General features: G+C 35.3%; 1 protein-coding gene across 1 annotated transcript in view; it reads right to left on the reverse strand.

Annotated features, from left to right (window-relative positions):
• Positions 1–586: 586 nt before the first annotated feature.
• Positions 587–16,904, reverse strand: part of LOC107600329 (adhesion G protein-coupled receptor L2-like) — a 93,899-nt gene continuing 77,581 nt past the window's right edge. The window contains exons 12-19 of the mRNA XM_016292197.1: positions 15,077–15,118; positions 14,841–14,963; positions 14,225–14,316; positions 11,772–11,940; positions 9,584–9,712; positions 7,099–7,195; positions 4,526–4,654; positions 587–744 (exon numbers count right to left, since the gene is read on the reverse strand). Of these exons, the coding sequence (XP_016147683.1) occupies positions 710–744; positions 4,526–4,654; positions 7,099–7,195; positions 9,584–9,712; positions 11,772–11,940; positions 14,225–14,316; positions 14,841–14,963; positions 15,077–15,118 (816 nt within the window). The 3' untranslated portion in view covers positions 587–709. The remainder of the gene's footprint in view (positions 745–4,525; positions 4,655–7,098; positions 7,196–9,583; positions 9,713–11,771; positions 11,941–14,224; positions 14,317–14,840; positions 14,964–15,076; positions 15,119–16,904) is intronic.

The following is a 16,904-nucleotide window of genomic DNA, read 5'->3' on the forward strand; positions in this document are numbered from 1 at the left end:
GTTGACTTAATGTCGTCTCTTGGATGGGAGAAGCAAAAGAAGAAAACAAAGGAAAGCATGCATTCTTGGCTCAGAGGCTGGTGATTAGCTGCATCTGTCCATCGCTAGCGGGTTCGCCCTCGGGGAGCTCGGGGCCAATGCAGCCCTCGCTAGATTATAATACAATTAAATTAAAAAATACTGAATTATTATCATTATTTATGCAATGCTGAATCAAAAGCTATTTTTTTGTAATGTTTATTCAAGGCTTTTCTCATCTAACACAACAATGACTTTAAATGATTTTTGGAGGGTAATTTTTCAGCCAAAATCAATGTGTGAATAACGTGATTAATTCGATTCATTAATCGGCATGTCATGTAACTAATTAGATTAAAAACTGTAATTGGTTGACAGCCCTAATTAAAACCTAAAATATTAAATTAAAAGAGTAGAGATGCATGTTGCTAAACAGAGACTGTTCAAACAAAATATTCAATGCTTCATAAACTGATGTTTTTAACAGTAATAGCAACAACATGGCAGCCAAAGAACCTCTTGCAAAAACAATCAGCATTCTTTTTTTTTTCCACAGAAAAAGCATGAGCATAAACACAAAACATGCTGTAAACGTCTGCATCGAACACAACAGAGATGAATGGTGTTTATGGAGCACACAGATGCCAGTCCACAGATCACAGAGCGAAGGCGAAGAGTGCAAACACTCACATCATGTGTGTCTGCTCAGGCTAGCTGACCTGAGAACTGCCCATGTGCCAAAACAAAAAGAGCGAAACAACGGCGTTTTTAAAAAATCGCAGCAAAGACAGAAAAGTGAGAAATCAACAAGCTTACAAACTCCAAAGATCTGAATTCAGCCCATCAAGATCCACCACATGTATTTCATTTCACTCACAATTTGAACAAATAAATAACATGAATAAAGAAATATGCAAGACTTTTTTAATGTTCCACGCTCGAAAGGCTGAAAGTAATTTTCCCCATAAATTAGGGTTAGGGAAAATTATTAATGTGAAACTTGTTTCTTTTTCATTTCATACGTTACATTCGAATTGGCACCACAGAATGCTTAATTGTAATTTGAAGTTTTGTGGTGAAAATTAATTTGGGCTATTATCATCTTCATATAACGTATGTTTATTATTATGACAGTCTGCAATTCCCCAATTTAGATCTTTACATTATTTAGATTTATTCCAATCAAAGTGTAGAATTATTTAATAGAAATAGAATAATTTAAGAAAGAATATATAAATATATAATTTTTTTTTCTTTTTCTTGCACAACCCTACTTTTTGCATCTTCCCAATTCGAATTATATTCAAATTTGAATGTGCAAAGCAATAAAGCTTTTTAAATCCATTTTTTCTGTGAGCGAATCTATCGGAAGGCTGAATGCAGGATATGGCAGGAGTAACAGGTTTAGCACTCCATCTTTAAAAGAAAGAAAGAAATATCGGTCACACTTTATTTCGACAGTCCACTTTAGACATTCCACTAACTATAAGTTAACTTAGTGCAGCTAAATGTCAACTAACCGTTTTTAATTTGCAATGGTGTCAACTACGTAACTCTGATTAGAGTATTAGTAGACTGTTGGGTTAGGGTTAGTAGAATAAGTTGACATGTTCTTGCAAAGTTACTTGCAGTGTAGTCAGTGTAATGCGTGTTGGGGAGCATCAAAATAAAGTGTTAGCAGATATTTAGCAGACAGACAACTAATACTCTAATGAGTGCTAGTTCTTACTTATAGTTAGTAAAATGTCTAAAGTGGAGTATCAACATAAAGTGATACCTAATTATTTTCTGCAGGCCTACAGTATATGAATGCATAAACATCTCAAGTCATAATTACAAAGCAGTATGAAACAGCAGTATTTCTTGACTCATAACAATACGTTGGTGATAGAACTGAAAGAGTGTAAAATTATCATACATTTAATGAACTGCTGTTTCATGTGGAGCATAGGATGGATTTAAAGTTCTGTCGTTTGAAATAAACATAAGGGATGTGAAAAACACGTCTGTGTTCTGCAAAGAGTTGAACGGGAGGGACCGAGGGGAGAAATGAAGGACAAAAATAAAGCAAACAACCATAAAACATCATCTCAGCCTAGATGATTTGCATTTGTTTATGTGCTGGCGAGGGGTTTCGTCCAGTCAGGTACTGTCTGGACTGGAGAAGCAGACCCAACGCGGCTGGAAAGCAGGAATTCTGGGAGAAAAGCCAGATCTTTGATTGCTCAGCGTTGCAAATGTACAAATGCTTTTCCTGCTGCTCTCTGTCTAGAGCGAAGGTCTCAGTCTGAGCGAGCTGTTCAGATGTAATCAGAAGCTATTCTTTCGTTCACTTCCGCTTCAAGCATCAGGCTGCAGTCAGCCCCTGAGACATTACACTGCCACAATAAATCAAACATTTCAATAAAACTCCTACTTTCTATTACAGTGAAAACATTTATCTACAAGTCTGTAAACAGCACTGAAACTGTCAGCATTTCTAGCTTATGCATTTCTATACTATTTGACAGTTATGAATAGTGACTATTCAATTTATTTCGTTCAATTATGTGAATTTACATACTCTACCATACTTCAACGTACATAAATAAATATATAGCTACAATATTTGTATAATTTATTAAATTCTGGGTCTCCTTATTTTATAGAAACTATATCACCATGCACTTGTTTTATGCTTGAAGTTGCTTAAAATGTTTATAGATATATATATATATATATATATATATATATATTATTTTTTTATATAAAAACACTGTATAATGTGTAAGACAAATAAGCTTCATTTAGCTTTAAAATGATTACAAATATTATCTAAATTAAAATATAAAATATCTAAGAGTTGAACGGGAGGGACCGAGGGGAGAAATGAAGGACAAAAATAAAGCAAACAACCATAAAACATCATCTCAGCCTAGATGATTTGCATTTGTTTATGCGCTGGCGAGGGGTTTCGTCCAGCCAGGTACTGTCTGGACTGGAGAAGCAGACCCAACGCGGCTGGAAAGCAGGAATTCTGGGAGAAAAGCCAGATCTTTGATTGCTCAGCGTTGCAAATGTACAAATGCTTTTCCTGCTGCTCTCTGTCTAGAGCGAAGGTCTCAGTCTGAGCGAGCTGTTCAGATGTAATCAGAAGCAATTCTTTCGTTCACTTCCGCTTCAAGCATCAGGCTGCAGTCAGCCCCTGAGACATTACACTGCCACAATAAATCAAACATTTCAATAAAACTCCTACTTTCTATTACAGTGAAAACATTTGTCTACAAGTCTGTAAACAGCACTGAAACTGTCAGCATTTCTAGCTTATGCATTTCTATACTATTTGACAGTTATGAATAGTGACTATTCAATTTATTTCGTTCAATTATGTGAATTTACATACTCTACCATACTTCAACGTACATAAATAAATATATAGCTACAATATTTGTATAATTTATTAAATTCTGGGTCTCCTTATTTTATAGAAACTATATCACCATGCACTTGTTTTATGCTTGAAGTTGCTTAAAATGTTTATAGATATATATATATATATATATATATATATATATATATATATTACAGTTTCAAATGCAAAAAATCTACTCAAATCAATGAAAAAAGGCAATATAAAAATTATTACAATGAAACGTTTTATAATGTGTGATTTGGTAAGATGGCTTGTTTCCTTGTTGTACATAAAACAAAGATTATTGGAGCACATTTTACAATTTTGCATACTATCTCAGTCTTTGTACTTTCAAATGTCACATTTAATGTGTTGCTTGCTGTTTTCTTTTTCAATTTCTGAGTGAAAATAGTTTATACACCATTCTCTTTCAGTGTATGCTCTTTTTCATATAGTGAAAATGCATGGCGATCGCTGGCTGTTCCCCTTAAATTTTGGGTGGTTCATTAAAATATGTATATATTAAATTGAGATTAGGGTTAGGGTTATGCATCTTATATCCGCAAATAAATAAATAAATACATTTATATTAAAAATAAAATAAAAATGAGAAGAATAGATAACACTGCTATAATGCCAATTACAGGCTGCCACATGAACAATATACAGCAGGAAATAAACTGTAAAAAAAAAAAATGTAATAAATAATAAATGCTTCAATGAATGAATGAATGAAAAAACTTATGAAAAGTGTTTGTGCCACCTTAAAATGTAAAGTTTGGTCAACTTAGCTTTATTATTAACACAAGTTGTATTAAGTGACAACTTGAATATTTGTGTCATCTCAACAAATTAAATCTGGGAAAGCTCTTCTAATCCATCATTCTCAAAAAGTCTCAACAACAAAAAAACTGAATTAAAAGGGTTAATTAATAATTTGGAGGTAATGGTATAAAAAAGCAAGAGATTCATGCAGCTCAAAGGGAGAAAGGCTGCAGTGATTTCATTCCAGATTCTCTGTAAACTGCAGTCCTGTGTTAATCATGCTGTGAAAAAGCCGGGATTTTTCCAGCCCACATTCCCAAATGACAGAAAGAGACCTGGCCCATAAAGCACCTGGAGAGCGGAAAGCTGGAGGAGAAGGGGTGTTGCAGACGATGGTTTCGGCGAGAAGGTTGTTATAGCGGCTGTTAGTGTCGTGAGGCCTGAGGAGAGGGTTAGTTAGCAGATAGTTGCCGCTCATTCCTGTTGAACAAATAAAGAGAGGAGAATGAGTGTGAACAAGAGAGCTTTAGAAAAGCAGAACAGAATTAGACAGAATTACTGAACTGTGAACTGAAACTCAGATGACATTGCTATGCGTGTGAAAAGCTGCTCTGAGTGGACACAAGAACTAAATGTTGACTGATCACATATTTCAGATTATGTGAACAGAATGGCCCACCAAGCAAATGTTTTACTTGGACACAAAACTATATCTTATCTCACAAGAACCGATAAGATGTTCGACTTTCAGACACTAATATTTATAAATATGACTTTGTTTAGAGCATGCATCTGTCCCGATGCCAGATCACAGCTAAATCTTTTCAGAATACACAAAAAAAAACATGAAAACTATTACTTTCAATTTCAAATTTGAAGTGTACCAAAGAACACTGGGTCCTGCGTCACACCCGAGCACATTACGCTAGTTTGACTCAAAGTCACTCTTCCTCTCGCTCGGTCACGTCTCTAGCAGCTCGAACTGAACACCAAACTCTCATCAGCAACACTTGTGCAAAGCCTAAATAATGAATCGTGTTTAAAAAAGCATTCTGGTCGCTCTCTAACTAACCTAAGACAAAGACCAGTTTTATAGTGTTTTATAGTCCACTCACTGGAGCCTTTAGAATGCAAACAATGCAACATGTACATCTTTTCTATTATGTGCCAACTGTGCAATACGATATTTAATAAGGCTTAAATTTGCACTATCGCCTTGTTTGTACTGTCTTTGTATTGTATTGTTAAACAGCATACCGTTTATCGCTGACTGTATTGCAGATAAGGCTTAACTTTGCACTATCGCCTTGTTTGCATTGGTTTAAGCATTGTTTGTCTTGTATTGTATAGTAATAACATACTTTTTAATTTTTTTTTGTATTACAGATGTTTAAGTTACATGTGACTGCACTGTTAGGATTTCTCAAATGAAGAAATCTTGAATCTTTATGTGTAAAATCAATATTTTCTTGTGTGTATATATGCACTTTTCACAGATGCATGCATAGATGCATTTTAACATGTATGTACATACTGTATGCATGAATGTATTTACTTTTTTTGGATGTAGTTTTATAAACTTCTCTGTTAATTTGGTTTTCATTATAATTTTGTGAAGACTTTATATTGTTTAGGTGGAGGCTTTAAATAAGTCCTCGTGGTTTTTTTTACCTCTCCCTGCACTGTCTATAAACTGCATTATCTTGTTATTTTTATGCATTTTAAACTGCCAAATAAAAAGAAAGAAAGAAAATAAAGGATTGCATGTAAGAGTCCTAATGAAAAAAGACAGAGACTATTTGCACACAGATCCAACAGAAAAGACCAAAACAGCTGAAAACGAAAGAGAAGAAATAGTAAAATATCCTGTTATGCATTTGGAGCCACATGTTTTATTGCCGATTTGTGCTTCTCTATAAGAGTTTAAACATGTATGTAGTGTGTGATGGAGAAAACCTAAAAAAAAATGCAGTGCTATATATATATATATATATATTACAGATCGATAAAATGGCTAGTAAGACGGATTGATGCAATGTATCATGGGCCACACAGCAGGATGAGATGCTGTGACATGAACAAACTGTATATCACTAAGTTAAAAAAAGAGACATTGGTACACAAAATATATCTTCATTACTTGACGTGTTGCTAGAAAGAAAGAGCAAAATACGTCTTAATGCATAAAAGTGTATCAGTGGCAATTGCAAGCATTGTTCACTTTGAATGTTTTGTGCTTGCAAAAAAGTCTGCAAAATAACAGAAATTAAATTCATATTTTAATTTTAAAAAAATTAAATAAAGGCATTTACATTAATTTTTATAAGACAATGCATTCTCGCTGTGGATCTATATAAAATGCTTTTATTTGCATTCAAATTATATTCGTTTCAGCTTATCTTCTCCCTTCAGCAGTGGTGATGTCTCTCAGCGTGTAAGTCTGTGTCAATTGGTCATAGTTTCTTAATAATCTCTTGTACTGTGTAAATGTGTCCATAATAATTTTTCCATCCTCAGCTCAGTACTAAATTAATTCCCTGTACATGCGCTCGTGAGCTAAACTAACCACAAAACTCACAAGGTTCAATCCTGTGACACAGTAAGTTTATATTGAGTGCAGTGGCATCTGGGTTCAATTCGCTTGAATTCGTCAAACTGAAACAGATCCCGAGTTTGTTCAATGCACTTTGTGACCACAGGCTGCATTCACCAACTAACTAATAAATACATAAAACTAAAAATAAATCATGAATGCATCCCAAGGCAAACAGAATTTGTTACTATTTACGCTCATTTAAATGAAGACAGAAGGAGATAAAATAATGATACCTTTCACATAAACATCTCTGGAACAAGTAGAAAAACCCTACAGCATCTATAAACGCACAGCAGCGTGTGTGAGAGCCCAGCGTTTCATCTGTTACCTTGGTTTAGAGTGGAAGTGCTGTTGATATCTCCGGAGATGAAGGACGACTCTGACTGTTTCCTCACAGTGTCGTTCCACATCCTCCTGATGCGGCTCTGCAGCGACACAGAGACACGCTCGCTGATTAATGCGGCTGATATTCATGCAAACAGCTCTGCAGCGTATAGCGGGACTAACAACACCACATGTGGGGAAAAAACTGCACCAGAAAATGTCTAAACAACTCATTCTGAATATTACATCTGCTGCAGCTTCACAAATCCCTTGCGATAATTACAATAACAATGTTTGTTTGCAAGCGCAAACAACATTCTACTTACTCTTCAATACTTACCAACTTATTATAGCATTCCTGTTAAAGGAAAGTTGTAGTTTCAGTACAGGTTGAGCTCTATCAACAATTATTTGTGGTATAACTATTTGTGGTGTAATGTTGACTACAACAGAAAATCGCGATGAACCCTTCAGTTTAAATTTTCTGTAAAGCTGCTTTAAAGAGCAACACAAATAAAAAAAAACAATTGCTGTTACAGTAATGAACTTATCTATGGAGTAAGACATTGAGGAATGATTTATTATGAAGCTTTATTTTTGTTAAAACACTTACAGTATATAAACTATTTAGTTATTATTTGAGCATAAAGGTGTATAAATCATCATTTTGAGACACTTTTGAGACACTTTGAGATACTACAGCTAGTGCTACCCTTTTGTTGAAAGACGTCGCATCTGATTTGTTGCGAGCATTAGTGACAGAATCATCAGCCAATCAAATTTTGATGTTCAAAGACAGCACGCCCCCTGGGTCTAGCGACGTGCCCAGTGCTACCCCCAGCTAGGGCTGTCCGATTCTGATTCCCGGTTCTGGAATCGATGTAAAAAATTACGATGCATCTGATTGATTTTAAATTGCAATTTTGTCTGCATTGCGCATGGAATTAGTCATAGCCCACAGCTCAGCAGTGGACATGCGTTTATAGCATGAACAAGACATGAAGTGCCTAAAACGTGGACAGTTAAAGCAGCACTATGTAACTTTTTCTGTGTTCAAAATGTGCAAAATGTATATAATGAGCGAGTACATCATGAATTCATCTTCCAAACCATGTTTTTGTCTTATTCCGAATCACTACGGTACACTTATAATAAGTACTTATATTTTGACTATTGTAGCCTGGTCGGGTCGTCACCGCTGCGGAGGAACACATACCTGCGTGAATCGCCATAGACATAAACTTAGAGAAGTAGCTCCGGTTGGAATGTTCTTCTGCGGGATGTGTGCAGTTCTGTTTATTAACCGCTAGAGAGCCAAAAGTTACATAGTGCTGCTTTAAGCTGAATGATGTTTACTTTAACCATATGCTTTACACAAAATTAACAAACTGTACGCAGAAACAAAATAACCAGAACAGCAACAACACATTAGAGCTCGTGGTTTATCTCTCGGCCACTGATCTGTGCTCTCTGCATTTTCTTTCAGAATTATCATCGGCTGATAGAAAGGTTTAGAAAATTGCATTTTAGTTAAGATGTAAATAAGATCAAGACCCTCGATCACGTCATGATCTATTCTGTCGTGCAGCACTCAAAATTGATAAGCCAGTTCCACCGTAAAATGACCTCTGAATCTTTTTGAACTGATTCATTAAAACGATCTAGCCGAAAGAACTTTTCATGGAGACGAATCAGATATATATACACATATACACTGAACAAAATGATAAACGTAACGCTTTTGTTTTTGCCCCCATTTTTCATGAGCTGAACTCAAAGATCTAAGACTTTTTCTATGTACACAAAAGGCCTATTTCGCTCAAATATTGTTCACAAATCTGTCTAAATCTGTGTTAGTGAGCACTTCTCCTTTACCGAGATAATCCATCCACCTCACAGGTGTGGCATATCAAGATGCTGATTAGACAGCATGATTATTGCACAGGTGTGCCTTAGGCTGGCCACAATAAAAGGCCACTCTAAAATGTTATATATATACACATACATACATATATATATATCCATCTGTAAAGGTGAGTTTTTGTTGTGTCCTTTCAAAGCATAATATCATACTTTTCTCTGCACTACATTTCATAAAAATGGTTATTCATTATTTTGATGCGAGTAAATAGACATCCATTTCAAGACACCTAATCGATTTCTGACTCATGAGCGAGCTAATTCTGTTGAACCGGCTCAAATGTGAATTGGACTGATACGACTGTCAACATGTTGCTGATTTAATGATCTGTTCAGGATGAGTATTCAGTTAACGACTCGCTGAATTGTTCATTTTTGGCTCAAAGTGAACGGGAAGATCCTCAGAGCTTTCTAAACAGCCGGGTGATTGATTCTTTAACTTTTAAGGGAATCAATCACGACGAGCAATCCTTTACAATCACTACTGCAGACAAGAGAGAGACCATATCAATAAAGAAGAGAAAACATTCACATTGCATACGTGAATGCAGAATTTGATTGAGATGTACCTGTGTAGCAGATGAATATCGAGCGGTGGACCTGGAGGCCGAGGGTTTGTTAACGCCGTGAGGTCCTTCAGAGGGAAGACTAGTACAGCACTGAGACTGCCGCAAACACTTGCTGTACTCTTTACGCACCTGAAGACACAATCCAACCGCAGCTCCGTTAACAGCCACAAACAATACACTATTCACAGCAAAGGAAAGGGTAGGAGACATACAGTATATATGACATATCAGAAAACTAATGTGTATGTTTTCTAATCAGGCATTGAATCGATTACCCGTTAGAAGTCTTTCAGCCAATGACATTGCTAGACGGTAATATTAGATATAATATTTTAGTCACATATCAGAGCCTTTTGTGCACACTGAAAATGCCACTGAGCATGAACACGAAAATTACTCCAGTAAAATTTTTGCAGATTATGAACCCTTTGAACTACATGCATAACCCTTTATTAGCAAGGTGTTTGCATGAAATGTTCTTCAAATATTCATACTTTTGCCTTGTGTGAGATTTACAATTTATCTTATTCATTTGTGGACATCCTGTATTTACACTTAAGATAAGAACGGATTTTTAAAAAACTGAGAGTTGATTAAATGATTCATTTGGATTAGACTCGTGGTAAAATACAGACAGATGCTGATTCTGCAACAGATGTCATTCGCTTATCTCACAAGCACAAAAACACGATTTAATATTCCTTGAAATGAATAAAGACCCAGAAGGAAGTACAAACACAGAACTTCATGCACACATGCAATAATTAAAGATGTTACGTAATACCAATAAACTTTATGGATTTAATCTCACTTTATTTACTAGCATCTTTGCTGCTGCCTTTAAGGTCAAACTTTATTTTAAGAACCAAGTCTCACTATTAATTAACTATTAACTATGACTTTTGCCTCAATAAACTAATTTGCTGCTTATTAATAGTTAGCAAGGTAGTTGTTAAGTTTAGGTATTAAGGGATCTAAGATATGGTCATGCAGAATAAGGCATTAATATGTGCTTTACAAGTACTAATAAACAGCCAATATGCTAGTAATATGCATGCTAATAAGCAACTAGTTAATAGTAAGACTTGGGTTCTTAAATAAAGTGTTACTGTCTTTATATTAGTTGAATATCACCTCTCTATTTCATTTAGGTTTTTTTTTATGTTTTTGCTGAAATGAGAGACCCGAACTTGTTTCTCCAGTTTATTGTAACATTTGTAAAGGTTTTTTTTTTGCATCTTTTTATTTGCATTTCATTTTATTCATTTCGTACTGTGTAAGGTGTTAAATGGCCTTAAAAGTTATTTTTTTAATGTATATACTAATTTAAATGAAAAGCTAGCTCCTAACTCCTCACATGTAATGCATTCTGTTTGTGTAAACATACTTGGCAATAAAGCTCTTTCTGACTTCTGATTAAAAGTATAATATAAATAACATTCATATTCATAATTCATATTAAATACATATGATAAATAATCACCAGCAAAAGCTGGCCAATTTTGTGTCTCACTGTGAATCACTTTCAATTGGAGCAAGAGAAAGTGAGCGACTTTATTTATGAAAATTAAATTATATGTACATTAAATGAGCTTTCACTCACAGATGGGCCTGAAGTAAAATTGGACTGCACACACTGTTTTGTGTTGATTTTCATCTTTTATAATTATGTATTAAAATATGTAACATATATTTAAGAGTTATAACCTTTTAAAACAAGGTTTGAAATTGTCTTCTGACTTGTTGACAAAAACAAAATCATCGGGCATGAGCTCAAAGGATTTGAGTTTAATTAAATACTACAAATAAACTTTGCAGCCAGAAAATGCATTATGAGCCAACACTTAACTATGGAAGCCCGTTTCCGCCACTGAATAAAAAATAAAACAAGGTAATTGCGACTTTTTATCTCACAATTCTGACTTCTTTTCTCAGAATTGCGAGTTCATATCTTGCAATTCTGACTTTATAACACGCAATTGTGAGTTATAAAGTCAGAATTGTGAGTTATAAAGTCAGAATTGTGAGTTATAAAGTCAGAATTGCGAGATATAAAGTCAGAATTACCTTGTTTTATTTTTTATTTAGTGGCGGAAACGGGCTTCCATACTTAACACATTCAGCGGCCATCAATAATAAAGAAAGTGGCGTCTGACAAACCGATTCCTTCAGTATGTCATGGGTTTACCTTCTTCTGCAGAAGACAGTGGAAGATGAAGATGAACAGCCCTTGTAAGGTGTTGAAGCTAGTGAAGAGGTACGCCATGATTCCTGAAGTGTCGTTTAAGAAAAACAGGCCGAACGACCACGTCAGACAAACCAGACACAGCAGTGCAAAAGCACCAAACACCCAGGACCTGAAAACCACAGGATTACAGTTAGAAATGCATTTCATAGCCTTCTTTTATCTACCCAGGCTCATTGGAAATACATGCCTCTACCTACATTTCTGCAAAAACGTACCTAAACGTATGAATCGCTGCAGTTTCCAGTTTAAATGAACACTAGAGGCGGCAAAACTCCGACAACTTTTATTCCTTTTCACACGAAGTATGATTAACAGGGCCAGAGTTTCACACAGTTCCTTGCAGAATATTAAGTTATGACCAAAACGATTTTAACATGCGTTAGTGTCACATATGCAGCTCAATATGTATGGGTTTTCTAATTCAGTAGATCTCCTCGGCGATACGATACTGCACTTGTGAGCTGAAGCCTGTGTATAAGAGAATAGTGCAAATGCATTTTTATAACACTTTTGCTTTCGTTAACTTGTCATAGCACTTGCTTATTATTGCTATTTTGTTGGTCTTGATTGTCCTCGCTTTGGATAAAAGCGTCTGCTAAATGACTAAATGTAAATGTTAACACTCTCGGGTAGGGTTTGGCGTAGAGGGTTTGTTATTTTCAAACATGAAAAAATACTATAGTAATTTATAGTAAATACTATAGTGTTTTTGAACCATACTATAGTAAAGTGTATTATACTGTATATATTATAGTATTTACAACACTTTGTTAATGAATGCAACAGCATACTGTAGTATTAACTATAGTGAACTGATAAACTGTAATAAATACTGTACTTTAGTTTTTACTAGTGCACTGTAGTATAATATAGCCTATAATTGTAGAAATAGTCAGTTGTTCATATTCCTATAGTTGCTATATTACCACAGCATCTATAGAATTACCACAACAAATTAATTCAACTACGTTACTATAGTATGGTTCAAAAACACTTTACTATAAATGACTATAGTATTTTTTCATGTGGGGATAGAGCATTAATCTTTTAGCAACACTCACCACACATTTGAATTCTGAACAATGTACCAGAAGCAACATAATAAAAACACCACAATATGTGCCTGCACTAACGTAATAAAAGCGTGCCAAGGTCACGAATTGAATGCGTGTTTTAACGCCACTCACTGGATATTTCACTTTGAAACTGCCACAATAAGGTACGTAACATCCGTGCAGCACAAGCACATATTTCCAATCAGCCTGGGTTGCTTTTGTGAGCAATATCATACAATATCTGTTTATAAGCGCCAAACTCTCAGCAAAGCCTGACGTAATGGTTCTAATGATAAATAAATACATTTTTACGTCTCTGTTATCATTTATGACTTTCATAGCATATAATATAATACTATGTAAGTCAATGGGTTCTTTAAAATATCATCTTTTGTGTTCCGCAAAAGACAAACTCATACAGGTTTGGAACGACTTGAGGGTGAATAAATGGGCCAACCAGGCTATCCCTTTAATGTCAATTAACAGAAGTTAGATTGCATTAGCTTTGTGTGCTTCTGAATTAGTTTATAGCTGTTTTATGCATTTATTCAATCTCATTGACATCATTGTTGATTATAATGACAGCACTGATTCGGTGAGGTCATGCTGAGCAAAACGCTGCTGATTTGAGTGGTTTTGAGCTTATTTCCTCTCCGTCAGTGACTCGGTTAATTGTCTTTGATTGGCTATTGCATTCATGTGCTATGTTTTACTCCCAATACACAAACACAAATGAAAAAAACACTAAATACTTTTATCAATTCAAGCCATTAGACCACCCAGCCGTGTATCACTGGACTCTTTCCCATTAGAGATTCCAGCCAATATTTCTGTGGATCAAATGTCCTGAACGGACGATCCCTTCTAATGGACATGACAAGAGCAGATTTCACAGCCCCCAGATGCAAGTTTAAAAGTAATTACGACTTTGGGTCCAATAAAATATCTTGCTTATCATACCATTGTACAGCCCATCTGGAAATATGCATTTAGTTCCCAAGGACAATGTTTATAAGAGGGTCAGACTGTGCTCTCACATTGCAGGAAGCAAATGAATTAGTTAATGTTTTCTGTAATTATTCCCATAAACCCCAATTAGCTGTATTTGAGTATTTACACGTCCAGCTCCAGATGCAACCTCTACCTCGTGAACCCGTTCATTCAGCCACAATACAACGGCCACGCTGTTGTTATTAGCATCTTGACAATTTGAATGAAGCAATCAGGATGATAAGTTGCGACAGCAAAATAGCTGAGTTCTAAACATAAAAGAAAACGTCAGAGCGTAAAATTGCACAGCTGCTAAGCGTGTACGACAGTATTGAAGACTGAGCTTACCGTATGCTCTCCAGTCGGCTGGAATCAGGTTTCATAGACATTGAGTGCTTTACCATCTTGTACATAGTCACCACCAGAAAGATGAGATTGAGCTGTCGGAAAAGATAAAGCATGTTGAGAAGACCACACAGCTTTCCCACAGCTCTTGGAAATGATGCTCATATAAATGGCATATTTGTCAAACATCATTTCATATTTACATTCACATTCTTAAGAGCACCGTGCGATGATCTTTCTTGGGATCTGTGATCACCAGGCTATTAGACGGCTATCAGTGGAATTGAAAAATAAAAATAAAGCACCTTTTATGTTGGCTGATCTGAACTACAAAGCATAGCCTTCAATAATTCAAAAAGCAGACAGCAACGTCAAAATGCAAGAATGCATGAACTCTGCTGGGATTTTCCAAGACATCTCATAAACTATGGTTTTTATGCATGGACCATTTGAAAAGGTCTTGACAATTTTCTATTTTTAATCATTCTTAGCATGACAATTAAAATAGATTTTGGATGAAGACGTGATTCAAGTCAGTACAGAAGCTTGTAAGAACGTTGATATTTCTCGAGACATAAACTATCACCCAGAAAACAAAGTGCTACCATTTGTTCCTAACTCTGATCTTAAAGATTATCGGAGACAAACTGCGCGTAGGCGCCTTCTCAGACGAGTGTAAGTCATAACTTTGGCCCTGAAAATGTCTGCTTGCTGGCAAGAGCTTGTGTTTTTCTTCAGCGCCCTGAACATGGGAATGTAATTCAGGCTGAGCAGAGAAGACCTTTTACAGAAACATACTTCAGGAAATAAAAAATGAGTATCGTCTATATTAAATATGTGGAGCAAGAAAGTTACTTTGTCCCCAGACTTTCCAAATTTCCCCCTATATTTGTGACCCTGGACCACAAAACCAGTCATAAGGGTCAATTTTTCAAAATTGAGATGTATGCATTATCTGAAAGCTGAATAAATAATCTTTCCATTGATGTATGGTTTGTTAGGATCGGACAATATTTGGCCGAGATACAACTATTTGAGTGTGCAAAAAAATCGAAATATTGAGAAAATCGCCTTTAAAGTTGTTCAAATTAAGTTCTTAGCAATGCATATTACCAATCAAAAATTACATTTTAATATATTTATGGTAAGAAATTTACAAAAATCGATCATTGTGACCCATACAATGTATTGTTGGCTATTGCTACAAATATACCCCAGCGACTTAACACTGCTTTTGTACTCCAGGGTCACATATTATAACAATATCCTGATTTTAGAAGCTCTCGCTACACAGTTTACTTCTCAAAAACACAAGTCTAAAATGGCATAAAAGTAAGTGGAGAACTATTTTGAAACTATATTTTTTTGAAACTATGTTTTATTCCAAAATGTGGGTCACATATTGAAAATGTAAAGCACATGTTGTTAGATTAGTATATTGTGTTTGACTTCAATCCAAAATGAGAAAACCTACATTACAAATAAGTGAGTACATTTAGCTTTGCATACAAGAGAATGAAAAACACACATCTGGTTTATTTCTTGGAGGCACACACACACTGTATATACAGAATGCAGCTAGAGAGAGAAAAAAGAATATGCCTTTTGAAAAGAAAGGCACTGAATTCTTTGCTCCGTCGATCATCAACACAAACCACATGTAAACACCAAAGAATTCAACTCAATTTTTCAGAGCCTTTCAAATAAGGAGCGCCTGCTCTAAAACAGAAAGAATTACAGAAAGAGCAGGACTGGGGGAGATGAAGACTAAAAGCAAGCAAGAAAGAAAAAAGAAAATCACATTTTGAACAATTGCAAATGATTTGTTTAAATCTATATATACTTTGCATTTGGCAGTACTTTAGACTTGTTCGCTACTTCTATTTGACTTATCCAAAGCTGTTTACTTACTGAAGAATATGGCTTTTACAATGCAATTAAAAGCCATGTTTCCAAAAGAAATAATAGTTCAGCAACAAAATGTCACTTTGCAAATATGGCAACATTTGATTTAGGGTTATTCCCCTGGACTACATAGTATATCTCTTGTTTCAGTCACATGGGACTTGTTCAGATAAACGTTTATCTTCCTCTTTTCATTCACTTTTAATTCTTATTTTCACATCCAATATGGCTACAGAGAAAAACACAGTAGACCAGATATATTTGTACTTGTTAAAATGGCAGAAATCATTATGTTTTTCTAGTTTGTCTGTGAATTAGACATGAATGGTCTGAGCGTTTGTACAGAAATGTTTTCTTGTGGATCTCCTCCCATTCAACTTTAATGGTTTGTTTTTCTTAGGCAAGGTAAGGCATGTGAAGTTTATTTAGCGCACTTCCCACACACCGGTTATTCTGTTCGCTTTGTGTTTGTAATAAATGATGTTTGTAATGAATGCCACTCTAATTTGTTTATTTCATACTCATATTCTTCATTCTTGTTTTGTATACAATATAACTATACAACCCATGTGATTTATCAGTGTGTGTTTTTTCCCCTCAACAATGCAATTTTGACTCGGTGCAGCTTACCACACCAGTCTATATAAGGTCTAACAGCTGCAAATCAGGATATTAGAGCAAAAACCAAGCCATAAGGTCAAAGAAAATGCCTGCAGAGCTCAGAGACTGGGTTGTGTCTATGTACAGATCTGGTGAAGGTCACAAAAACATCTGCTGT

Source organism: Sinocyclocheilus grahami, unplaced genomic scaffold, assembly GCF_001515645.1.
Source record: "Sinocyclocheilus grahami isolate Dianchi unplaced genomic scaffold, SAMN03320097.WGS_v1.1 scaffold281.1, whole genome shotgun sequence".
In the NCBI taxonomy this organism is placed as follows: Eukaryota; Metazoa; Chordata; class Actinopteri; order Cypriniformes; family Cyprinidae; genus Sinocyclocheilus; species Sinocyclocheilus grahami.